Source organism: Theropithecus gelada, chromosome 18 (genome assembly GCF_003255815.1).
Source record: "Theropithecus gelada isolate Dixy chromosome 18, Tgel_1.0, whole genome shotgun sequence".
Lineage (NCBI taxonomy): Eukaryota > Metazoa > Chordata > Mammalia > Primates > Cercopithecidae > Theropithecus > Theropithecus gelada.
The window spans coordinates 48,078,255-48,106,208 of NC_037686.1; the positions used below are offsets into that span (position 1 = coordinate 48,078,255).

At 39.3% G+C, this 27,954-nt stretch overlaps 1 protein-coding gene across 11 annotated transcripts in view; it reads right to left on the bottom strand.

The window, feature by feature from the left end:
• TCF4 (transcription factor 4) overlaps nt 1-27,954 on the bottom strand; it is a 416,095-nt gene that overhangs the window by 157,659 nt on the left and 230,482 nt on the right. For 7 of the 11 annotated variants that reach the window (XM_025365666.1, XM_025365669.1, XM_025365667.1 and 4 more), the window contains one exon: nt 21,602-21,666. In XM_025365666.1, the coding sequence (XP_025221451.1) occupies nt 21,602-21,666 (65 nt within the window). Of the gene's footprint in view, nt 1-19,736; nt 19,841-20,210; nt 20,397-21,601; nt 21,667-21,769; nt 22,145-27,954 lie in introns of those variants that run through there. The other 4 variants (XM_025365673.1, XM_025365672.1, XM_025365675.1 and 1 more) reach the window with 3 other exon arrangements.

Below are 27,954 nucleotides of genomic sequence, written 5' to 3' on the forward strand. Positions count from 1 at the left end.
TGCACTGACAACTTTCAAGCTAAGCTTGCTAAATAAGTAGAGGCCTATGCTGCAATCTCTGAGACTGCTGCTTTGGCATTCTCAACAACCACAGAGTTCACTAAATATGACCAAATGGTGCTACTGCAGCATAAAGTGTGGCATATATTAAACCACATGTGACAAGCTGAGCTTCTGTGCCTTGTGAAATCACCTATGAATTTAAAAGTGTACTAGGCAGAAGACAAGTGTAGCATTCAGAAATACAAAGCAAAGGGAAAACAGCTATGTGCACTCACAGAAATTCAAATTTCTCCCTCAGAAATATCAACAAAAGATGTGTAGAGTATTTGTTTTAGACTCAATCCCACTTTCATTACATTGTATGGAGTTTAGTAGCAAGAATGGGAGCATCAGGCTACCCAGGTTCTATCTAGTTCCTAACTGAACCCTGAACAAGTGACTTATGTCCTCTCTTTACTCATTTGTGAAATAAGGAGCTGGATTTGATGATCTCTAAGGAATCAACAAACTCTAAAAGTGTTTTTTTAAAAAATGGAAATTCTAAGTGATCTATTGACCACTTTGACTAGTACTAGACTAGGTAAGAATAGTTCTGGCTTAGAAAATGGCAAACTCCCTTGACCTTCCTTGAAAAAGATATCTGACATTTTGGACACAATGAAACAAAAATAATTCTACAGAGAAAAATGTGATAAAAGCTCAGGAGTGGAAGTTACTGAGCAAGAATATTCCTTCTATATTGTGATATGTATTTGCATGCATTTCTCTCCTTCCTCAGTGGGCATTAAGTGTGGAGTTCTGGGAGGGTGAGCTCTATGCATGAATTGTCTTCCTACAGCAATTTGAATCTTTCAAAGTGATTTAAAAGGACATCGCAGCTTTAGTCAGCACTGAAACAAAGAAGTCACCTAATCACTTAGCCTCAGTTAAAAAAAAAAAAAAAAAAAACTTGCTTCCTGCCCTCAAAATTATATTTCATCACCTACAAGATGTCACTGAATGTCAAAAACATCATTATATATTTACTATCAAGAGGGGAAAAAGTTGCCAATTGAATTGGCATATCATACATTTCTGAGATGTTGAAAAGTGAAAAAACAAGTCTTACAATTAATTAAATATGGAAGCCTTTGACTTCATCCATAGTTTTCCCAGAACGCTACCCAAAACCATCTTCCAAGGGAAATCATAAGCACACCAGTGAGTCACGTGTCTCACCTGACCCAATCCTCTCGCTATCCCTATCACCTGGATTTAATACTAAAAAAAAAGGAAGGCATTTATCATCTTATAATAAACAGAAATTGAGAAAAAAAAGTTAACAGAAATTAAATATGAACTTCTCAAATGCTTTCTGTATTTATTATTCCCTTCAAGCACAAAGAGTTTCTGTATTGCATATGCTATTCTGGGAGTATGTCAAATATTTGTGATATGGCTAAAGGCTACTAGGGCATAGTCTCCTTCCTTATTCCCTATTCTGATAGTTACAAAACCCTGAAGCTAGAAGAAATCTCATACACTATATAGGCCAAGCCTTCATTCTGCAGAGGCAGAAACAGAGCTTTAAGAAACAGCTACTTAGGATTCGAGTCAGGACAAGAACTCAGTTATCTGACCTAGTCTTGGAGGTCAGAACATTCTGCTGAATTCATCTATCATAATCTGTGAGCAACAACTTGGAAAAGGAGTCTTTCCTATCTACTTGCCTGAAATTTCTCCAACCAGTTTAACGATGCTACCTTTCTCCAATACTATCCCTCAAATGAGCCCACATCTGTAAAATGCTAAAGTTATAAACAGTCTGAAACGAATTACTCAAGGCTTCTCAGGTCTTCTTTTTCACCCAGGTTCAACGACGAAGGTTTGTTAAGTTGCAAATTGTCAGAGGGGAGAACAATGCAAAGCAAAGAAAGAGTAAAAGCAATTTATCCAATATCCACATACTGTCCCTTTCTAAATCCAAGGTTTAAATAAATACAATGATGTATTTTCCTCCCAATAAACTTAGGATACCACTAAATCACTTCCAAATGTAGCAAGCACCCCCATCCTGCAAGCACGGGTGACTCGACCCAGACAAAGCCAGCTTGTCTGCCTGTTGTTCCAACCCCAGTAGATGCTCACATAAATAGAGCTTCATTTGAAGACACTACAACAAGGCAAATCATTAAACATTCACATTCCCAAGCTTATATTTGTATAATAATCTCCCCATTACAAAGTCTACCTTGGTATCTCTGGTTTATGGGAAATGTCCCAAAGAGGCAGTCCACCTTACTGCAGGGTTAGCCATACCTTCCATGCTACTGCATGAGAGATTCTGGAATCTTACACTAAAAGGGCAGTGTCGGGCTTGGCTGTAAAAGAAAAAGAGTAACCCTGATCCAAACCACACACATCCCAAGCACTACTGTCGTTACATAAGCCAAATCGGACATTAACGATGTAACCCAGGATTCAGGCTTCAGTGTAACCTCACCATGAAACACTGGGTCTACCTTGAAAATGAACTTCTCATCCTGTTCCAAAGTGCTCAGATGAACTGAAACCCCACGAACAATCACTACCAAGAAACTGCACATCCTACTGGCCTGACTCATTCTGACAGAGAATCCCATGTCTTCCTCTACCAAGAAAGACCAGTAGTCACCTTAAAAAGTGACTTTTTGGTCATTACACCTCAGCCCAAGATGGTCAATGGGTTAATATCCTTTTCGGATCTCTTCAATTATGCTGCCTTCTGAGTCTGAGGGTTGGCAGGCAGGGCAACCCTGTCAGAGCTGCAGAGAGCTCTGCAGATGTCTCTGTTGTGTTCAGTTAAACTGAAAAGGAGAAAAGATGGCCCTCTGACAACAGACAGCTGTCAATTAGATGGCACACTTGCACTCAGTAGGCCAATGAGCAGCAGTGGAGGTGACAAGTGCTTGGCTAATCTGTGTGCCTATAAAATCACAGCCCTTCCCTGTGCTACTCACACCAGCACATGAAGTGACAACTTGTGTCGTCTTGAACCACTCCTGTTCTCCCCTCCCCCAGTGTCATGAGTACTGTGAGAAGGCTCAGGTCAATGCAATATGCCTAGAAACAAAAATCAGACCAACAAAAACTGGCATAGGGAAAGAAATCCCTGCAGCAAAATGACCCAAAAAGGGAAATACATTGATACGCTAACCTGTTCAGAGCTGGTTCACACTAATACTGAAAGAAGACAACCCATTTGATGCTGTTACCAAAAGTACTATCAGAAAAGAATTGGCAAAGTTATCCACCTGACCTTTTTCCCATCCTCCATCTTGTCTTTTTCTCCTCTAGCCACCAGGGGGCACTTTGGGGCCAGCTCCTTGAGGACACTGGAGATTCTGAGCTTTCACAAGTACCTCAATATTGGCAGTGGGGTCAGTGGATGGGGGTGGAATGAATCAGAAAGTATAACTAAAGGAGAAACCTGAGGGTTCTATAGAGCAGAAAGGTGAGTTCCCAAAATCTTCAGCTCAAATATACCCCTCTAAGCTAATCATTAAATGCTGAATTCACTAAGAAACTACCTAAGCCAGACAGATTTTTACTCACTAATGACAAAAACAACCTCTCTTTCCCCCTCCCGCTTACCCCTTTTCTCTCATCCTCTGTCCCCACCCCCTGTCTCACTTCTCTATTGGTTTCTAAAAGAGCAGCTGATTGGAAGTAGAGAAATCAGGAAGAAAAACAAGGGGTGGCGGGGGGATAACTGGTTAACTATAGAGTCAAATTTGTGGCTGTCCACCTGCAGCTCAAAGACAAAACGGTATCAGCCTGTTTTAGATAAAGATGAATTTGAACAAAATACAAATACATTTAAACTTGACCCTGATTTAGTTGGGACCTTCCATGGCCATTCTATGGCCCAACTACTTTTATTCAACTCTTCTTCTTCCACTATCCCAAATCAGAGGCCACTCTGCCTGCCATACCCAAAAGAAAACCCCCAAATGCTTTTTATAAAATAACTTTCTTTGTTATATGGTTTCTCTCTTGTCGCCCAGGTTGGAGTGCAATGGCATGATCTTGGCTCACTTCAGCCTCTGCCTCCCGGGTTTAAGTGATTCTGCTGCCTCAGCATCCCGAGTAGCTAGGATTATAAGCATGAGCCACCACACCCAGCTAATTTTTTATTTTTAGTAGAGATGGGGTTTCACCATGTTGGCCAGGCTGATCTTGAACTCCTGACCTCAGGTGATCTGCCCACCTAGGCTTCCCAAAGTTCTAGGATTACAGGCATGAGCCACCGTGTCCAGGCAAAATTACTTTGAAAAGACCACTAAAGACTAAAAAGGTCAAGTGGAAAGGTAGATATCAGGGATAAGAGTCCTTCATCTTTTGGGAGTCAAAGAAAGAATTCACAGCAAAGTTCTGCTCCAGGGCTTGTCCAGCCCTGCTCGAGTTCTCAGGGCCCTAGAGACTCCCACAGTTTCAAGGCAATCAGACCATCGCTACTGGGTGCAAAAGCTGCAGAATGTCCACATGGCTGCCACCATCAGCTCATTCCTGGAAGACAAAGCTGCCTTTCTTCAAGGGAAATGTAAGAAGCCATTCAATCTCAATCTGCATTCATAACCAACAAGCAGGAGCAGTGCCAGAAGAGAGCCTGAGACTGGCCACCAACTCTCCAACATCAACACCTACACCACATTAGTCAAACCAGCACAGCAGGCCTACTCCTAGCGCCTGCAGGTACCAACAGAAGCATGCTGGGTCCCCATCCAGGGAGTCCCCATGGCTGCCTTGAATGGCTACATTGCCAGAATGCCACGCCAATCTGTTGAGTTCATTAGGGTTTGGGACACACCTGTTCTCTCCTCTGCCATGACTCTTTCAAAGCTATAATACCATCCACTTAGACCCATGGACAGCAAAACATGCCAATATCACACAGCCATGGACATTCATACCATTTTACATTCGTTACCACCATTCCAGCTAACACTAGAATGGGTATCTTCTGAACGAAAGGTTTTTTCCCTCTTGTGGACTCTTTCCTAAGCATAAAAATCCAAGGAGCACCATCATAATTTCTTGGTCAAATGCCAATTTGCAATCTATAGTTTTGTAGTTTTCCCCAAATCTCATCCAGTACTAGTTCTAATATTGATTACAACCTTTTATTGTTAATTAAGAAAACAATTACCACAAAAAAATAAAATTCAAACAATACAGGAGCATGTCAAGCAACAAGAAACATGTTTCAATATATGAAAGGTAAGGAGGTCATTCCAAGCAGCCCTACTCTTCCCCATGCACAGCTTCATAGCAGAGGTAAGAGCAGCTCCCGGAGTGCTAGGCTACCCTGCTATCTCCTTAACCATCAGGATTTCTCTTTCACCAGCTGAAAAACCAGGAGGGCTCAACCCTCTGTCACTGAGTCTCCACTGTTCATGAGCATTTCTGGGGAGACTGGAATATAACAGGTGCTTCAGTTGAGTAGTAACAGCAGCCACATCATAGAGCCAAAGGAGGCACTGGTTTGCCAATGTGTCCATTTCCTCTTAAAGACTCGGATACACACAGGCAACATTTTTACACTAAAACAGAAAAAACAGGGAGATAATCATTTCTACAGAGGAGGAAGTTATTATTAACAAAAAGCCTGGGCTATAGAGTATTAGGACTGTGGAAAGGTCTGACCATCCATCCACCCTTTGAAAGTCAAAGTGTAGTTCATGGAATCCTCCCATTCACGGCTCCAAAGTTTTTAATCTCTAAGTTCATTCCACATTTTCTCCATGGAACATGATATAGGTGTGGGCTCATGCTTCTGGCAAATGGGCCTTCTAAGAATCACATCTACTGAAAATATAGCATTGCCTGCCCTACTAGTCTGGCTCAGAGTTTGGGTCTAATCAGAACAAGGGAGGCCTTATCAGTCCTCTGGGGGCTGAATATAGTCAAGGCTCTCTCTAGTTTCATCGAGGACGACTGACACCCTATCTTACACACTTGCTTCTTAGTTATTGCAAAGCTTTTACATATTTAGGGAGCTTTTCCATCAAAATATTCTGGAATGGCTAGAGGCTCAGACATATTAATGATATCTGTACGCATGTGCTTTTTATCCAAGTTTACAGCTCCTGGTCACTGAGGGTAAACAGTGTTATCAGTGATTATTATGGATTTAGTCAAGTATATTTTATTCCTGTCATTTATGAGCACTTGTGTTGGCTGGTATTTACAACGTCGGGATTCTGTCACTTTGGCAACCTTCAGAGACAACATTTTTCCAGTGTTACAGTGACATTTCAAAAACTCAGTATTTACAAGCAAACGACACCCTCTGGCTCTGTGACAGTATGATTCAATGGTAGCTTAACAAAGGGACAATCGTCTAGAAATTTCCTCAGGATGTGTTTCCGGCTACTACTGCCTATTACTTCATGGACTAGGTGACCTTTTGCTCTTTGGAAGAAAGCGGGTACAAAGATATCAAAGGAAAACTTCCCTGTTACAGGGTAGGAATTTTACTTGTATTGTGTGGCTGTGTCTGAGCAAGGTCTGCTTGCTGTGTGATGACGACCAACCTCAACATCTCTGAGCAAGTTTTCCACTTGCTACAAAACGACACTGGGTGCCAGATGATGTCTAGGTCCTTTCTGACTCTAACGTTCTATCTTTAAGGATTTCAGTGTTATAAATAAACGCTAAGTCCACTGTCATCATTCATTTTTTATGTCCTACAACAAGGTTACAAAATTAAAATCACAAGAAGGAAACAGGAAGAGGAAAAACATGATCTACTCAATGTATCCACTTCTTCCCAGTTCTCCCCATCCTCTGCCAAGATGTTACCGGGAGAGTGAAGGAGAATGAAACTTGGGGGAGGAGGTGTGGCTGGTGTTGTACTTCTCCCCTGAGCTTCAGCACCAGAAATTTCCAGGAGGACCGTGGTCCTTTTCAACACAACCAGAGAGTAAAGGTACCACTGATGGACAATAGATAGCACGGGTGGTATGCACCATGCTATTGCAATTGGTATTTACTTACAGGAAACATTCAAAATATTCTTTTTGGGCTATGTAAAGACAATGTTCCTGATATACAGATTGCTAGGTTCTTCATATCCTCTTTAGAAATGCGCATTTTTTCTTATTGGCAGACAGAGGTTCCAGCCTGGTAACTAGGTAAGTGCCTCCATGAACGATCCCTAAGTTAATAATGAATAGGGAGCTAATAATGAATGAGAAGACTCTGTGGGCTATTTGCTATGACACAAACCTACACCAACTTTATCCAGGGATAAAGAGGTGACAGAAAACGGCAAATCTGGAACCAAAGGAGTCTGTTCCCCAGTTCCATCTCTGCCTTAAGAGTGAAAAAAAACTCTCTAAATCTCAGTTTCTTTATCAATAAAACTGAATTAAAAATAATTTCAGCCTCAGGGGTCATGGGCATGGTTAATTTAAGTCAAGAAATTTGCATGGAAGTATTTAAATATAGTAAGTTACACGCTCACATACAATTTGTTACTATTGCTAATTCATTCATTCATTCATCCATCCTGTGACTCTGGAACAAGCACTTTCTGAGTGCCCCTTTTAGACACTGCAGTAGAGATGACAAGCCTAGCCCTCGCTCCTAACCCTTGCCCCTCTCTGGCTGTAGACAGTGTGATGACTGAGGAAAGAGAAGAGGCTTCCTGAGCACAGAGGAGAGACAGCTCATTCTGCCCTGGTTATAACATCCAGGGTCCCTGAATCTTGAACAAAGCAGGAGAGTTAGCTGGTAGAACAGATGTAAGGCAAGGAGAAGGGGAGGCAGGGCAAAGGTATTTCTGGTCCTTGTAAAGACAGAGAGAACCGTGAAAGAATTCTTGAGGGAACTGCAAACAGCTCAGCAGTGCTAGAACATGAGATGTGAATGGTGAGTACGAAGGCCGAGGCTGGAGGCAGAAACAGGGGCCAGGCTACCACCATGCTAAGGACAGGCCCCCAAAGCCAAGGAACAATGTTTTGTGGAGACTGTCACTCCAGCAGCAGTGGGCAGGAGGCATGTGAGGGAGAAGGTGGGTAGAGGATTCAGAGCAGCATGGGCAGCTGTGGTGGTAACTGGGGGTCTAGGGGACAGCAGCAGATGTACTGGTATCTTGCAAGCAGAACTGATGAGATCTGGAAACTGAGGACGTTTGGAAATGAGGGAGATCGAGCAGTCTCAGATGGTGGCTCAGAGTCAGTCACCACACCAAGGGACACAGATGGAAGAACTAATCCTGACAGATTGAAATCCAAGCAGTGGAATTCAAATTCAAAAGCACAATACCAAAGATGAATTATCTATTTTTCTGCACTCACAATTTGGTAGTTGACAAATTTTTACTCTGGCTGCTTGAAAAATAAATCCAAACACATATAAAAATACAAATTTGGAAAGTGATAAATACGTCCGGACGTGGTGGCTCACACCTATAATCCCAGCACTTCGGGAGGCCGAGGTGGGAGGATCACTGTGGCCAGGAGTTCAAGACCAGCCTGGGCAACATAGCAAGACCTTGTCTCTTAAAAAAAAAAAAAAAAAGAAGAAAGAAGAAATAAAAGAAAAGTCATAAATACTAAGGCCTCATGGTTACTATACTATTAGTTGAATCCATCTACCTAGAGAGCATGTCAGACTCTTCAGTGGGACACAGGGTGAGTTTCCTAATAAATATCTATTGAACACACAGAGTCAGTTTGGTAGAATGCGTTACTGTTGAATGTTCTAAATGGTCTGATTGCTGGTTAAGGCTCTACAGAGCTGATTTAGGATAACTGCATTTTATTTCTAGAGCTATATGTGTAACTATCTAGAGCAAAGAAAATTATTTGCACCAACTGGCTAAGGAAGATATATTAGATGGAATTCCATAGGAGCCTCTGATCTTGGCATCTATGAGCTTCTGAAAGGTACATTATAAAATTTTAGAGGCCAGTACAATTATCTAAATCATAATGAGATAAAAACCTGCTTCATAATGAAATATGGAAGGAGACAGTCTGGAGTCCAAAAACTGATAGGGTGTGTGTATTACCTGCAAAAGGAAATTGAGGACAAGTTCTCTCGAAATAAACCAAAGAATAATCCCTCCCCCTATACAAAAAACCCCAAACTTAAATGTTCTTTCCAGTGACAAATGGCACCCAGGACTTGCACCCTCAGAAAAGACTCAAGCAAGTCTTACGTGGTCACTAGTTGGGAGTAGTATTCTCGGGAAGAAGTTCATGTTAGTGCCTTCTCTTTGGCTGAGACAGTTACATGGCAGAGATGCAGCAAGACTCCTTGAGGGACAATGTCATAGCAGTAGCAGCTGTTGACATTCTTCTTTGCCACATGTCATTGTCCATACAAATCTTTTACCACCACTGATGTTGTGTTGTACCAGTCACTCTACACATGACAGTTCTGAGTTGCTGAGTTCAGCGTGACAAACAGACTTCACCGTTCAAATGTAACAGACAATATATATTTCCACAGGAGTGAACCACATCCCAGGGAACGAAGTTCAGCTGATGGGACTTCAAAGCAGTGGCAGGGCCCAAGTTAAGGTGTATTCCCCAACTTTCATGAGTTTTCATCAAAAAGTTTGTTTACAATTCATAATATATATTTTTTAAATTTTCAATATTTTTCTATATGACAAAGCTGAAACCCTTCTAAGACTTTAAATTCTGATTCCCTTAGGGTTTGATGTTTTCGTTGTAAGCGACAACCCTCTTTAGGACTCAGTCCTCCATTCCATGGAACCTGGCATCTCTGTGAACCAGGAGTGGGGCACAAAATACCCTGGGAGAACACAGAGTGAGCAGAGTCTCCTGGGCCCAGGTATGCCCAAGTGGAACGAAACGACCACTCGCTGACTTTAATCAACATTCCTATCAAAAAAAGAACATTCTGCCAGGCGCAGCGGCTCACACCTGTAATCCCAGCACTACGGGAGGCCAAGGCAGGTGGATCACTTGAGGTCAGGAGTTTGAGATCAGCCTGGCCAACATGGTGAAATATGGTGAAACCCCGTCTCTACAAAAATACAAAAAACATTAGCCAGGTCTGGTGGTGCATGCCTGTAATCCCAGCTACTCGGGAGGCTGAAATAGGAGCATCACTAGAACCCAGGAGGCAGAGGTTGCAGTGAGCAGAGATCGTGCCACTGCACTTCAGCCTGGGTGACAGAGTGAAGAAGAAGATGAAGTCTCGTTCTGTCACCCAGGCTGCAGTGCAGTGGCGTGATCTGGGCTCACTGCAACCTCCACCTTCCGATTCAAGCAATTCTTGTGCCTCAGCCTCCTAAGTAGCTGGGATTACGGGCCCGCACCACCACACCTAGCTAACTTTTCGTATTTTTAGTAGAGACAGGGTTTCACCATGTTGGTCAGGCTGGTCTCGAACTCCTGACCTCAAGTGATCCACCTGCCTTGGCCTCCCAAAGTGCTGGGAATACAGGCGTGAGTCATCCTGCCCGGCCCAAAAAAGAAAATTCTTTATTTAAACATATAACTATTTTCTATCCTGACTGGTTGTCAATACTGCTACTACAAGCCAGGCATGGTGGTGCGTACCTACACTCCCAGCTACTCAAGAGGGCTGAGGTGGGAGGACTGATTCAGCCCAGGAGTTTGAGCCCCACCTGGACAACACTGAGAGACCCAATCCCCAACAACACCACAAAAAAAAAAAAAAAAAAAAAAAAAGAATATCACTGCTTGATTTTCTACCTTCTCTATAGCAGTCATCACCTCATATTTATCTGTGACTTGATCCTATGAAATCATCTACTTTCTGATTTTCAACGGAGAATCTTTTCTCTGACTCTATGTTCACTTTGGCAACAGCATTCACTTGTAACCACTCCCTCGGTCCAGTAATACACAGTTCATTTCAATAGCACAAAAGGTTGTTTTGTTTTGTTTTTTCACTAAGAAACTATGGATAAGGAACCTGCTTATTGTCTTATAACAATGTGTGTGTATTTCATATATACAGACATATGTAATTCAGACATATACTGATATATATGATATATACATATATGTTTCCCATATAGTGGGCAACTTGTCTTTTTGGATTTTTTCTCTGAAAATATAAAACACATGTAAAAAAAAATTCTTCTTCGTTAAATCACTATATATTGGCATGATTAGCTCACATGAAGACCTATACAGATACCTTATATAACTTAAAATAAGTTTATGCTCACATTTTTATATCGCTAAATATTTTACTCTTATTCCTTCTTTGGATAAAAAACTATTTTGCAGACATCTATTACTGATCCAATCTTCAACAAGTATTAAGAATGTTGGCTGGGTGCAGTGACTCATGCCTATAATCACAGCATTTTGGAAAGTCTAGGTAGAAGGACGGCTTGAAGTCAGGAATTTGAGACAGCCTGGACAACAACATGAGACCCTGTCTCTACAAAAAATAAAAAAGTTAGCCAGGCATGGTGGTATATGCCTGCAGTCCTAGCTATGCTGAGGAGGGAGGATCACTTGAGCCCAGGAGTTCAAGGTTGCAGTGAGCTATGACTGCACCACGCACTCCAGCCTGGATGATAGACTGAGATCTCATATCTATCTTTTTTTAAGAATAAGTGTTAAGGTATTTAATCCAATAGGAATCCATCTGCATATGCTTTGTATGGCCTTCTAACTCATTTCCTCTTCATATTACTTCCTATTCTGCCATTATGATGATCAAATGGATCTCAAAGAAGCTTGTAAAAATCACAAGCCACAACATGAGTTATAAATTTGATCCCAATTTTGTAACCTTTGCATGTATTTATTTAATAATCACTTCAAAGTTAAAGCTCCATGTTAGGGTCCTTTCCCTTTGATTTTATTCTGGTCAGATTCTCAAAATGTTTGCTTCATGCAATTTGCAGAATTTTTTTAACATGTAAAGATGAAGGGAGAAGGAAAACAAAAGTGAGAATGGATGAAAATAACTTACCATCAAAGTATGAGGAAAGTTAGCTACTCACTAAATAAAAATAACATATTTAGTGATTTGTAATATAAGAATAAAATGAACTCACTTAGGTCTCAAGAGGTCTGCAACATGATCTTTGCAAAAAGTAGCTTGCCAATTTAATTGAGGCAGGAGTTATTTAATTTTTTTACAGGTATAGTTTTCAATAAAACTACATATGCCTATAATACTGCAATGGCAGATGTGTCTCGATTATTAGAGGTGGGCTCGAGGGAATATATACAATGGATCTTGAAATCTGTAAGCAGCTGTTTGCAGGGGTCTGAAATGATGGGGAGGGCATTGTGCCACACACACATGTTCTTTAAGTGCACCAATGTTTTGTTATTTTACTGCAGGTGTATTACAGAGATGAAATTTAATAACTACTGTATACAATGCCAATAAAACTGAAAAGATTCAGTGCCCTGCTGTTCATTATCACGGTACAAATGAGCTCAGAACATTCTGTGTGCCTGCACAGTAAAACCCCAACACACAGAAACCCCCACGTATAGAACTCTAGAGGGTGGGTACTGCCTAAAAACCTCAATGATACTCCTACGTAATTATTCCGAAGCATGGAATTGTTATTGTCGCAAATGCACAAAAATATGGCTTTGAGGTAGCTTGAAAATAACATATATCTGCTATTTAAGTCATAGAAATTGTTCATTGGAAGATGTCTTCTGAAAGGAGAGGAAAATGGAAATAAAAGATATGTAGGTTTCATTAAGAAACCTAAGAATGTTAACAATGATAATATATTCTATTCAACGAGATCTGGTGAAGTGCCGGGCGAAAGTCGCTCTCCCGCCAAAATGTGACTTTGCCCTTTGTTAAGTACAAGAAATGTCTAACGGAAGTAAGTGCCATACCATGAAAAAAGCAACATTTGCGTATTGGAAGTGCTAAGGCAAATGCAAAGAAGTATTCTTGCTGGTTTCGGTTTTCTCCTCCCCATGAAACTACTTCTATGAGATTAAAAAACAACACACTGAACATGAAAGGTCCATGCTTTAGGAAGTTCAGATGATCTGTTAGTGAAAGCACACGTAAACAAACCCACGTCAATATCCAAAGTGCGCAAACAATTTTTCAAAGAATGGGGTGCTTCAATTCTAAGCAGGTTATCACTATCAGGCGCGGCAGCAGACTCAACAATATATGCTTCTTTTCTAAAGTCTTTTTTTCTGAAGTCCTTAATAAGTCTGTCAATTCAGATTACAGGCTTCTGTTGCTATCTTTCAGTGTTGCCAATATTTTAATTTGAGGGTTCAGTTTTAAAGAGTTTCAGTAAAAAGCTCCCAACAATAAAATAATATCAAGCATGACCTTCAATAAAGAAATATTTCTGTTATTTCACATTGAAACACTGTCCTGATGTTGAATTTTGAGTATACTGCCTTTCTTACAGAAGGATACTACAGAGTGACACTGATATCTACATGATATGTAGATATATTTCAACATTAAATTATACCAGATACACCTCAGCATTAAATCAATTATTTCTTCAGTCATTAACTGACTTTCCCCTTTGTCTTTACACCTATCAGAAATATAAAGATGAAGAACTGTAGTCCTAATTGTTAGAAGCTATTTAAAAAACCCTTAATGGTGAAAGGGGAAGTTAATCCCACGATCCTGGTGAAATTTCAATTTGGATACTAGGAGTCCATTTCTTTGGTGTCTCATAAATCATCTCAAAGCAATTTCAATGGCTTTTTATGCACTAACTGCCTGAACTGTTGTATAAAACTTGCCTATGCTCCTAGCACATATTCTGTTGTTTCATATATTTTACTTGAGGGCTAAATGCCATAATCAAAAAATTATTGGGTCATATTTAAGAAACTGCTAAAGGTATTGTTTCAGAATCTCGTTGTATGTAGCTCTTGTGTTTTGGAACAATAATGTGATCTATAATGAATCCAAATTTATATAATAGCAAACCGTACTCTGCCTACATTGCACAAAAAGCAAAGCCAAAACATAATCTATACATTTTTAAGAAAGTGTTCATGCTGTTGCTAAAATGTGAATTGGCATATTCCACCCCAGCCTTTTCACAGGAAATCCTCATTGGTTTTAAGGAAATTGCACATGCTAATTCTGAGGATGTTACTGAATAGATTATTCATATAATCTTTTTTCCCCCCCTTAAGGCCGGGCAGTCAGGAACGATGCAATCTGCCCTCCGCTATGCCTTTCCCTACCGACTGTTCAGAGTTCTAGCTAACCCTGAACAGAGCTGAGTGCAGCTACTCTGTTGTAGGCACTGTGTCCAGGCCCAGATCCTCCAGTGGGCCTGGAATTGACCAGACAGGGTTTTCTAGATGAGAACTAATATGGACTTCTGAGCCTAAAAACTCCATCATGGGCTTAAGCAGCAGGGAACCCAAGTTGGAAAGCACTGGTTTTAAAACAAAACATCTTAGAGTTCAGAGTCTGGCTCTGAAACTTACTTGAACAAATGAATTGAAGTCTACTTGCTTTACTTCTCTGAGCACCCCTTTCTTAATTATTAAGGGACGATAATAATAACCAACTCAGAGATTTATATCGGCACCTAATACTAGTTAGATTAAGCCCAAACTATCTTTTAGAAATTCACTCATTTTGACATTCACTATCAACCATGTCTGGATTGTGAAAGGACTGAGGCAGGGATTATTAGCTGATCCTTGATAGCGCAGCTTCACAGAGCATCACCAGGAACCCCCTCGAGTCGGCCAGTCAGCTACTGATGATCAACCTTGTGAGATGTTTACGAGCAATTACAGAGTGGCAATATGAGAATCGGAGAAACACAGCTAGGGGCACAGAGGTTGTTGCAAGGTTCCAAATTTCACCAAAGGAATACTGAACTTTAGTTTACAAGGAAACATGCCTGTAATTACCTCCCTCCTCTTACAATTAAAGCCTCTCTGACCACCAGCCTGAGCCATAACTACTTTTCTTCTCAATATACCTTAAGAGATTTCAAGAATACTTTAATGATTCCAACATCCTCCAGGTAAGGAAACATATTAAAAACAATAATTGTTATGACACTTATATAAAATATGAAACATGAAACTGACAGTGTTAAAATGAATGATGAAAGAAACTGCCTCTTTATAGAAGAACACTAGCTATAAATGTGGAAGGAATGACGGAATTTTAAAGGAATCACCAGTTTGAAGTCCTCAGTTGAAATAAATGATTCAGGCAAGGGTCATCAAGGTGTGCTAAAACCATTAGGTCAAAAGTTGTTGGGAAAAGGGGGTATCTGTCCATTTCTAAAGTATCAATACAAAGATTATTTGTTAATTGCAGACAGGGAAAGTTTCCTTTACAATGGAACAATCCAGTGGTCACCACTTTTGCCAAGTGATTCAAGTTAGCATTACCAACAGCGGCATAGCTCAACATTCTGTTGGAACGTAATTTGACGCACACAGCACCCTCAATGAAGTATTCCAGCCAAAAATGTTTAACCTGAACCTGCATAAACCTTCAGACCTAATTTTAAATTTGTAGGCAAAACAAGTGACGAACAAAATTAAACAGCACCACAAGGAAAGGAAATCTATTAATTCTAGAAAGGTGAATGTTTTATAGGACAGTCGGCCTGGTCTCTTTAAAGTCACTACCATTCAAACAAACCAACAAAAAAATTACTTGGGAAAATCCCTTAAGCCCAGAAGTTTGAGTCCAGCCTTGGCAATATAGCAATACCCCATCTCTAAAAAATAAATTATACAATTTAAAAAAGAATAAAAATAGAGGAACAGCTCTAGTTTACAAGAAATTATAAAGAGACATAGAAACCAAACGCCATGCGTAAATGGCATTTTCGTAGCCTTTTTTTAAAAAGCTACTGAAGACATTTGCATGAAGACAACTGAAGAAACCTGAATATGGATTGAGATTAAGAAACTATTGTTAATTTCTTTAGGGATAATAACAGTATGTTAGGCAAATGTCTGATTTTTAAGAGATACGTACTAAAAAATCTACGGGTGCATTCTTATTAAATATGCAACTTAAAAAGGTTGGTTCACTGAAAAATATGTATTCTTATACATATTATACATACACACACACAAATACTGTATAACAAATACAAACAACTGTTTAACCTAAATAGGTATGCAGCATTCATTTTATTATTTTTTCAACTGTTCTGGATGCTCAAAAATTTATGCTATATAAGGTCAAAAATAAAAATAAATAAAGAGAGCTTGATTTTTCCTGTTAATAACCAGGAAGCTGCTGGTGGGGATAGAAGGGAAGATATACAAGATCCCTTTGTTTTACTTCTGAGTATCTAACACATCACTACAGGGTCAATGAATATTTCTTAACCAATGCAATGAAAGAATGGACCCATTCTCCCCTTTGATAAGTACTGGCTGACTTTTGAAAGAAGGGTATATCCATAGCAATCCCCCAAAATGAATGAGCTGCTGCCCGAAAAATACCGCTCGGGGACACAGCTGCGACGACATATAGACTGCAAACTCAGGCCCTGTGATGTCTGAAACAGTCACAATTTAAAATATCCTGTCCTACTGTTCACACTGCTACATTTCAATGTTCGGACCAGGATGCTGACCTTTGGTTCCAACAACACCTCTGCCAGAACCACAGACCATCTCTAATTCCCTCATTCAGGCCTTTCCAGATATACAGGCCTAGAATGGTGAAGTCACCAGGTGAGTGAGATGACTCAACCCCCCAAAAGTCAGAGTGGGTGTCTCTCCACGATATGACTTTGGTGTCCTTCCAGAGCCTGCACAGCATGTTAGAAGGAAGAGCTTCCAAAGGACTTTTTTTTGGGAGAGGGCAGTTTTCTGGTTTTCGTAGGCATGAAAAAGATGCTCACAATATGGTTCGTGTACATTGCTATTCAGACTTTACTCCCTCAAAATGGCTTCCAAAAGTGATGCTGAGGAAAGAAACACTAGGTCATTGCAATTTTTGCCCTGCTAGGCACATGGTACACATGCAAGATAAAGCAGACATGGTCCCTGCCCTCCAGGAGTTTACAGAATCCTGTGGAAATCAGCATGCAACAAACACATAAAAATGATGGCAAATTTAAAAGGTGCTAAAGCCCTGCAAAGGAGAGCTTCCCAGGAAGGATGCATAAGACCTCGAGGGATGTGCTGAACACTCAGAATAAACACTTAGGCATCGTAGCAAATTAAAAAGTGATGTGTATTTCTGCTTGCATAAGGCCTAAATTGCCAATTTCGTAATAAACAAAATAATTTTGTGCCGTTTTCGCTTACATCCTATTTTGACTTTAGATAAGAAAAACTAAAAGAAGCCAAAAGTTTTAGAATTAAGTTGTTTGTAATACCTATTGAATAAAAAGTAAAATAATAAGACAAAGAAATCAATGCTAAAATGTGAAATTCATTTTGGAATCAACTACATGCTTAATTTCGATGAACCAAAAATGAGCAACCTATGGGCAAACTAAGTCACATATAAAGAAAATCCGTTTCCTCCCTGGTCTCCAAGTTTATGGAAATTAACAACAGTCTCCTAGATCAGGTCTAATTCCTATATTCCATTAGTCACTTTAAGATCTAAACATCAAATAACTGTAACAGCAAAGTCCTATTTGATTACTTGCTGAGGAAGAAAAAGAATTTGGATGAGGCTAAAGGCTTGGACTTCACTAGAGAAAACAAGATATGGCCTGGGACACTCAGTTGTGGAATTCTACATAAAGATTTCAAGATTTTCACTATATCACTAATTTTCACCACCTTTTAAATGAAGTTCATATGCAATGTATTTCCATGCCTTGGATAATCAAATTAATGCAAAGAGCCTAAAAGCATTTTCAAGGTCAGTAGTAATGCCATATGTTGAACACAAGTCATTAATCAGAGTATATTTCTATAGAACATTCTAGGAAATGATAAAACCTAGCTGCACATTAGAATAACCTGGGGAGTTGTCAGAAAAGCACAGGCCCAGCTCACAAGATTCTAATTTGATTGGTCTCAGATAGGCAGCTTTCTCTCTCTCTCTCTCTCTCTCTCTCTCTCTCTCTCTCTCACACACACACGCACACACACACACACACACAAATACTAATAATGAAACCATGGCTTTAGACATGGGCTATACCCCAGAAAGAAAATACAAACAATTCCTGATAATAAACACTAAACTTCCATTTGAGGGGAGAACTAATAACAATTACTTGTTTTGATGTCATCATCTCGTTAAAAAAAATAGATTTCAGCAAAATTTAAAAGTTTGCAAGTCGCCATTCTATTCAAAGCAGCAAAAGAAGCCAAAGAAGCCAAAAACAAATGACATTTTTTCCCTTCTGGCATTTGCAATGATGCCCATTAGGTATTAGTTATTGTCTATTATAGTATTAAGGTTGGACTATCTTGCAAAAAACTTTATTCCCACTCATTTTCATTTCTGTCAGATTTTCCATTATAAATTTTATTTTCTCTGCCAGTTAAAAGGAATATGAGGTTACAATTTGGCAAGAACATGTTAAGCTGGGTGTGATTTCTGCACCCCAATTTGATGTAAATTAGCTTTGTCATATTTAGTAAGAACTCAAAAAAGTTCATTTGGTTACTTTTGCTTATCTATTGGTTCATTTTCTACACAATTTTAAAAGTCTCAAAAAGTCACCATGTTTATTTCTGATAATTTCACGTGGAAATGCATTAATGAAATAATATTATCCCATTACTATTTCTAATGAAAACAACTTAATTACTAGTAAAGAACCTGCCGGCTTTTGTTCTTCTGCTAAAATATATCCATTTTACAAAGTGCCATATGTCCATTAGTATTAATGTTAAATCCTTAAGATAAATCTAAAATATGTATCTATTTTTTAACTTGATATATTTCTGAAACAATACACATCTCGCAATAATAATGTATTCCTCCAGGACAGCCCTTTACTACCTGTTGCTTACCACCACTCTGTCTCTACACCAAACAAAAGGCTATTGGGACTGGAAGAAGCGTGTTTCCATATAGCACTGCTTACCCCCTTTAAGTCCATAGGATACATTGTTATAATACGATAAAGCAGCTTTTGGAGCTCCTTAGGGCACACCATCTAAAGGTTTTCTATTCCGTATCTCAATCATGTAGTAAACAGAAGAAAACAAAAGCCTCCCCTCCACGAGTCACTCACCTTGTCACACAGTGGGGAATCATTTCAGCTGTGATCTGCTATTTAGACTTGAAGCCCAAGATACTGAGATTTTGCCTTTCTCTTTGGTTTGCATAGCTGGTGTTGTAGACAGGGATTCAAACAACAATACAGCACAAGAGAAACTAATTCACTGGAAGACACACTATGGTCTGTTCTATCCTCAAATTTCACAGAAAGCAGAAATTCATACTCTGTACATTTTTCATCTTCAGTCCCTATTTCCCTCTGTCAGCAAATTTCCAAAATTTCACTTTTATTTATCTCTAAGTAATCACACTGTTTATGGAGATTGCTGCGACCATGCTAAGCACAGAGATAGTAGACTCTTGCAAGACTCACAACCACGAAGCACAAATTAAGAATGAAGGAATCTCCACACTCCACGGCTACATTATGAAGGCTTTTAAGAAAAGCATATGCAGTCATAGTGCTATATACAAAAGAATTTTCCTGGACATTAATGCCTCAAAACGAACCTCCCAAGGCCCAAAAATTCAGCCATCACATGCCAATCCATCCACCTCTCTTCCACCCTCTGCCCCTTTCCACTTCTCACCTTGTTTGGAAAAAAAAAAAAAATTAACTTCAGTTTCACCCGAGGGAAGTATTCCCCACAAATGGAGAAAGGAGGGTCTGTGTTCTGCACATACACAGACAGACTCACACGGTCTGGATGATGCTTTCACAAGTTAAGGGGCCTCACGCTTACTCAGCAGAGGAAATCTTTGTGTCTGTGAGGAATCACGCCAATTCCTATTAGTAAGAAAGGATACAGGGGCGAGGAAGCCTATTCTCTCAATGACCAGAAAAAGGGGCCCAGCGAAAACAGAGACCTCTGCCATGACCATCTGCAGAAAGGAAGGATGTTGTCAACTTTCTTCTCCCCAAAACTCTAATGACCTCCGCCTTGACCCTCAGAAACCAGACCCACAGGAACACGCTCTTCTGCAGGAACTGAGAGCTTTACACCAGAGACACAGCACTCAGAGGCTTGTCGCCCAGGCTATCTAGCCCGAACATTTGCACTCACATTCCAAAGATGTTTCCGTTGCGCTGGAATGGCTGTAAATTTCTTTCCTGCAGAATTCTTTCCAAACAAACTGCCATGAACTGCACTCCGGCAGGAGCTCTTAACCAAGCACTATTCACCTCAATGCAACAAATCGTTCAGATGCTGAATATGACTGAATTGGTGGCTGGGCCAAGGGAGTAAACTTTAAAAATGCAAATATATACAGGGAAAAAACAAACACACCAACCCACCAGAAGTCGTACCTTCCTATGTCTGATATGGAAAGGAAACTTTCCTCATAGGCTCGATTTAATTACGAAAACAAAACTTTGCTTACATTTTTCAGGGGTATATTAAATGGGCTGTTTAAAAAAAAATATCAAAATAGATTCTTCCCCCATCAAGAACATGAGAGGGTGAGAGAGTTCAAGAGAGTAAGCATCCCCTTTCCAGCATAAAAAAAAAAAAAAAGTACATTTTGTTTGGGTAAATAATAAAAACAGTAGAGCGCTCTGAATATTGAAGAGAATTATTAAATTCCATCAAGAGTCCAAAGAAACTAATGCACTAATAAAAAGGAAGTATAAATTTTTTAAAAAGATTTTAAATACATGATTAATACTGATATTGAACTGAAAAAGAAAGCATCTATAAAAACTCAATTGTCTTGAAACAAAGCTTACACTTTTAGCCAGATAGTATTTTTAGAAATAGCCTCTCTCTGGAGAGTTTAAAGTATACAAATGCAGAGTGCCCAGAGACACAAACACACACATGCTATACCTTTGTATTACACTGGCATTTTATTATTTAATTAAAGTACTCTTATTTTTCTAGCTCACGCATGCTTCCCTTGAGACGGCTTTGCTGTTAGCCTGCTGGCCTTGACTTCCAGCCAAAAACAATTCAGAAACAAAAAGGGACAACAAATCATATTTTCACAGACATTTTTATCCCTCAATACAACCCTGTTTTCACACAACATCATACAGCCCCTATGAAAACTATAATTTAGGGCAATAGCCACCCGAAACCCAGGGTCTGACACATGACTCCGTGAAGCATTTCCTGCGTAAGAAATTCTTAAGTTCTTAATTGCAAACAAACTCTTTTGATAGAACCACTTTCACCGACATTGCTGGTTTGCAAACAGTGCCACTGGTACCGGCTGATGGATTAAAAAATAAAAACAAGCCCATGAACGTAGTTCTGATACAGCAGCGATCTAAAGATGAGGTGTTTATTAGTTCTAAGCTCTGTGTTATTTCATTACTTAAAGAGAGAGCCATCATCTGACTTGCCAGTGCATCTTTGGTGTCACAGTTTAAAATGCATCATCTAATTTAGCAAACAAACTGATTTACCAGGTTAATCTTCTCAACCCTTCCGCAACGGAGATTCTCACTTACCTGGTGGCAACCCTGTAAGTTTGATTCTCTCCCATAAGATGAGTATGAGCCCCTTTCTGTTTTACCTGCCAAGAGAAACGACAAAAAAGTGTAAATTGTGTTTTTCCTTAAAAAAAAAATCTCCTCCAGGTAACAGACATCTACTGCTCTTCCCCGATGTTTACATACGTAAAGTAGGCACTACTGGCAATGTATGCAAGCAAGAGAGGGAATAACACTTCCTCACTCTGGCTATGATAAACTGGAAAAAAATATCCTTCATTCCTATTCTTAGCCAAACTGCTCCACACTTCCAAAAACTGTCATTCCAATGGCCTCCACTTTCTCTAACAAACAAATCGTAACTCCTTATTTTCACTTTCTCTTGCACAAAATTTAAACAATTTCATTTTTATTTACACAGCAGGCAAATTATCTATGTAATGACCCTAGCCTAGTAATTCCCATTGATTATATTGACACTTAATGGTGAGGCCAAAACTAATCAATCAAAGGCTCTCCAGATGGTGAATTTAGCAAAGAAACTATTCAAAATTCTGAGTCTCTCTCTCGTTTTCAAAAACTCCCTTTCCCAGGAGTGAGTCCCATCATGATCAAGATGATGATGGAATTTACATTTGGGAAACAGGGCTTTTGAAAAATTGCCTACTCTGAACCCAAGTTCAGATTCCACCAATAGACCCAGCAGCACAAGGGATCGTGGAATGTGAATGTCTGGTTCCAATTCTAACAGCCCGATATTTATCTGTAGACTACTCTACAGAGATCTATGGACCCTTCGATGCCATTTGGCCACATCTAAGAATAAAATCAAGGGTGTTCATTTGTTTCTTTTTAAAGTTTAACCCCAATAATCATTAGGGAAGATAATGAAATCACATTACAAGAGATCTAAGCAGCAGAGTCCAGACAGCGACATGTGGAGAATAATTGTAGAAATCTGTCCATACCAGAACATTAAAAGGAGCTAAAAGAGGCAGATAGGTGCAGGTGCCTAAGACCCCACCCCATTCAAGTTTAAAGGATACTTCTTTCATCAAGACTGGAGCTTTACAGTAACCGTATGTGATACATAGGACTACACTATTCTTTTATCCAATGGGAAAACTCTAAACTTGTTTTTTGAAAGGCTGAATAGATTTCCTTCTGAAGTTTACAACCCCCAAGTTTTCCCCTCTCAACTCAACAGGAATGCTAAAAGTAACAGTAGCCTTTTTATCTTTTAGGTCAATGGCAATAGCAATGTTATTAGAGTATGCCTTCCTGACACCACACAAAGAATGTATCTTTAATACATTTATATCCATAAATTTTCTATCTGGTCAAAAGGGTACCCTGTATCCAAGTCATTATATATAGAAAATGGATAGCAGTTTTCAAAGAAAGCCAAACCTAAGTCTTAAAATTAACCCCCTGTTTCCCAGTATTAACTTTTCTACTGATTTTCATGAATCTTAAAGTTGGGAAAACACCTCGGCCCCATTTCTGGTCTAGCGTTCCGCGCAAAGTATAAAATCAATGCCCATATCAGTTTCAATTTCAGTGAAACAAGACACCATCGCACAGATTGTCAGTCGTAGAAGATGAAACAGAATAACTTCCATTGTATGAGGATTTTACATTGAAGAAAAGATACATTTATACTTGTATCAGCAGTGGGAATGGTCACAAAGACATATTTACTCATCTGTGTACGTCAAATTTAAGCTACTTACACCCTTTAACTTCTCTCTCTAAATGTTACTAACAGAGAAGGCTCGACCTTCATGAGCTATCAAAGGACGTGTGTCCTTCCTTAAGCTTTTGCATCTAAGAATGCTTCAATACCACCATTACATCACTTACTTTGACGTAATATTCACTTGTTTAACAGGTAGATACGCAGGCAGGAAGCTGGGCAGGTAAGAAGGCAGGCAGAAAGAAAGATAGATAAAGTAGAATCTGCTCTGACTTCCTAAGAAACTGAACATCTAGTGTCCTGTTTTGGTCATTTCTAAAAATCTAAATTGTAAAATACAGTTTAAGGAAGAAAAAAACATCTATTTTTTTTTTTCTCTAGAAGGAATTCCTGAAGCTATCCCCTGTAGAATTTCACTACTCAGCATTATTTCCCAACTCGACTCCAACACACAGAACTGGAAGGAAGAATTTTTCTGCCAGGATTTGCCTCACTTATAGATATAAGTTGGGCTACTCCTTCTATTATTTTAAAGATAAAAGGGCAGGATTTTAAAAGGAGAGAGAGAGAATAAGTAGGAGAAAAAGAGAGGAAGAGTGGAATGCAAAGAGCAAGGGGTAGGAAAAGAAAGAGGGAGGAGGGAAAGAGGAGGAGAAGAATATGAATTCACGCTACAGAGTCCCCAAAGTACTCTTGGCTACATGGAACCCAGCATTCTTTACTATCATATCAGATACAGACTGCTTAATCTTAATTTTGCTTGTTAAAAAATATTTATCCAGATACAAAAATAAACCCACTGCAAATTACAAGTTGTCAGGGTTAAAAATCTACTCCTGTTTGTGTGGGGGAGGATAAGAGACCAGCATAGACATGAATCATTCTCAGTAATTTGAGTGTTTCCATGACATCAATGGGCACCCGTCCAGGGCTCTGTCGAAGTCTGCGAGGTACCAAAGAGGCAGCACAGCCAGCAGGAGGCTGGGAGGTGGACTTTTTTTTTTTTTTTTTTTTTAAGGATTATACTCCTTGTAAAGATTTCATCTGTAGCATCCACTTTTACCATCAAATAGATCGGTCCAGAGATCATGAGCGAACACATTTCATTCTGATAGTGTAAGCCTTTAACTTTATTACATCTTTTTGTTCCCAAATTCAACTATAAATCTGCCCTCAGAGCCAAAACCCCTGTTTTGGAGCAAAATAATCAGGCACTGTGGATAAAGCCCAAGCATCTTCTCAAACATAAAATCGCGATTCCTATCATTTTTTTTAAAAGATAAAAAGCAGCCATTTTAAAAGGGCACCTCGGTTTCTAGAAAAGAAACTATCTTTTGTGTAAATTATCCATTAAAAATTAGCTGTGGTCTTGATGTTGATTTTCTGCTTAAAATTCACTTGGAACATTTGTTTCAGATAACAAAATTTTCAAGAGCGCTGATAACACGTTTGAGTAGGATCCTTAAGTAACTATCTGTGCTCATGAACACAAAAGCTCCTAAATATCTGTGTTTACTCTATGTCAGGCATGGATTTTTGTCACTTATACCACTGGCTGGCGCGGACAGCCTCTTTCCTCCTTTCTCCATTCTTCACCACCCGCCTCCCCCCATCCCCACAACCACAACGGGGCTTTGAAAGAGCTGAAGATTCTGTTTTTCCAATATTTAAAAGAGATAGCAGTGATGAACAAACCCGGCGCGTTCACTGTGGAATTTTCGAGACAACCCTCCGGTACTAGAATGCGACAGCCGCTGCGGATATTTTTTGGCACAAAGACAATGGTGGCAGTGCCAAGCCCCATGGCTAAAACTACTCAAAAGAGGCATAAGGGTAGCATTAATCGCTCAAGTCTTTTACTGCGTGGAGTACTGTTATCCATATTTTTAAAACTAAAAGTACCCGTTAGTAACATTTGTTGTATGCCCATAAAGATGGGGTTGGCGGGGGTGGGGGGGGAGGGGGAAGATTCTGAAATATATACCAGAAACAAATTTTGTCAGGCATTTGATTCATTTTTATACCTAAAAGGACCAAATGTTAAATTTTGCTGCTGGTGACGATTTGCCGTGCATGAAATGAATATGACCTAATGGAGTACACGAAGGGCTGAATGAAAGCTATAGAGAGGATTTCATAAACTAAGTCGACATATTGGCTAAACAACTTTCTTCTGTAAAAATGATGTATACAAGGGAACATGTAATACTATGTCACAATTTTTAAAATTAAACAAGGAAAATGCTGTAAATGAGCAGACACAACATCCGTCAATCAATCCTTCTGGAGACAAAGGAGATCAACATGCAGCCCCGTCTACAGAACAAGTCGGCTTCTCCAGTGAGCAAACAGTTCAGGAAGTCAACATGTGTTCTGTCCAAATCGAACCCGTCGGCTGCTAAAGCCTATATTTAAATTTGATTATTAAAAATGGCACCAAATGACAATCAATAAAGGATTCACTTGCTTCCCCTGCCCGGGAAAAACTAATATGAGCAGGAAAGGCAAGCAACTTCCAATCTTTTTTTTTTTTTTTAAAGTCAGTGTTTTGCTGATCTATTCAACAATCTTTTTATCTTGCTGTCCCAAGAAGGAGCAGGAAAATTTGCTTTTTATTTGAGGGTGATATGGTTAACAAATGTCTACAGATTTTCAAAATGAATATTTTTATATTCTTGTATTATCAGCCATTTGACTTCCAATTTTTTTTCCAATATATCCATGGTATCCTATTGTAAGGGGATGGGGTGACAATGAAAATATTACATGAAGGGAAAAAAATGATCTCATAAATCCATTCCACTCATAGGGATACTTCTAAGAAGGATCACCTTTGGTAGATTACCGCCCCTGGATACACATGACACTTCCTAAGCCACCTAGAAAGAGCTAGAGACAGACTAGCAACTTATCAATACAATGATTTCTAGAGATAAGCTCTAACAGAGACGATCCCTCTTGTGGTTGACCAGTAGGAGAATAACAGGGTCATGTTTGGTTGTGTATCCTTTCATTTGTAAAATGCCACTTTTAAAATTATACATAAATGACAGGTGTTTCACCCACTACTGAAATAGATGCATCTATATGGGAGAATATATCATCCCATGAAAAGCCTTGATGAAAAATTATCTGATGCTGCACGACAATACCAGGCAAGGCTGTTTCACTGTTAATCCTCATTCTGGGAACTAAAGAATGAGCCTTTTGTTCCCTGGCATCGGACTAGGGAACTCATCATAAACATGTTTGACTCAGAATAAATTTCTGTCCCCATCCTCAGACTCTCCCATCTCTGATTACCCTATGAATTTCTTTATATATATGTAGAAAGGACTAGTTCATTAAACAATGACTGAAATTTTTAGTAGTTCTGAACATACACATGAGGTTATTATTCACAGTCCTTCATCATTTCCACGCCTGCCTTTTCCTTCCCTATCCAAATAAGAATAGCTGTGTCCTTACCATGTATTAACCACTGCTCAAAGCTCTACATAAAATGATTCATTCAATCTGCACAACAACCCCATAAGGCAGGTAATACAAACACCATTTTGCAGATGAGGAAACTGAGATCTAGAAAATCGCCCACAGCCACACAGGTACAAGTGACAGAGCGAGGATTCAAACCCTGGCAGTTTGTTTGCCCAGACTGTGCTCTTAGCACTATGCTATGCTGCTGGTGTTTAAACTCTGAGGGGGGGAAAAAAAAAAAGTATAAATAAACTAGAGGCCCGACACTGAAGACTCTCAAATCCCACAGCTCAAAACACTCATGAATTTGATATGAAATTAATGAAAGTGTCTTATAGGCGATGATAATTTACATTTACATGGTGTTTTATTCCTAAAAGGTCTCTAGGTACTTTATAGCTGCACAAATGATACACATGGATTCTGTGACGTCTTACAACAAACTGCCACCATCTCCACACATTAACGCAAAGCAACTAATTAACAAAAACATGGCAGAAAACTGCACTTCTACACCTTCTCTATGTGAAGACTATGTCTTTCTATTAAGATGTACAGAAGAGTAAAAGTAAAAATATAATTATAATACAGGACAACCCAGCATCACTCAGCATCATCTACAGAATAGTGGTCCCACAATAGGCTCCAAAAACCAAAGGGAGACTAATTAAAAGAATCTACGAACTGTTACAAGCTATTCCCCACCCCCGAACAGATTTACATTGTATCTAGCATGTTAAAGGCTCTGAGAAGTACTGCAGTTGAGACATTTAATTCAGGGTTTTCTTTTTTTTTAAGGAGATGGGGTCTCACTATGTTGCCCAAAGTTCTCTCAAACTCCTGGGCTCAAGGATTCTTCTGCACTGGTCTCCAGAGGAGCTGGGATCACAGGCATGAGACACTGTACTTGGCTTTCAGTTTAGTTTTATACAATGTTTCCTAAACTGACTTGAGCATACATGCCTGTCCTCATTATTTTTGTGTCTATTAATACAAGAGCTGATGGCCTTTAAGAACTACTATTATTTAAAACTTAACACTAAGAATATATCAGGTTACTATATATTTGTAGTTTTCTATCAGATAAATTATGTAGGTTCAAAAATTAAATTTTTATTTTATGTAAATTGATATGAAAACATTTTAACTAATTTGCTGGTTTCTATTGGCTTATATTTCTTACGGTAATCTGTGGCCA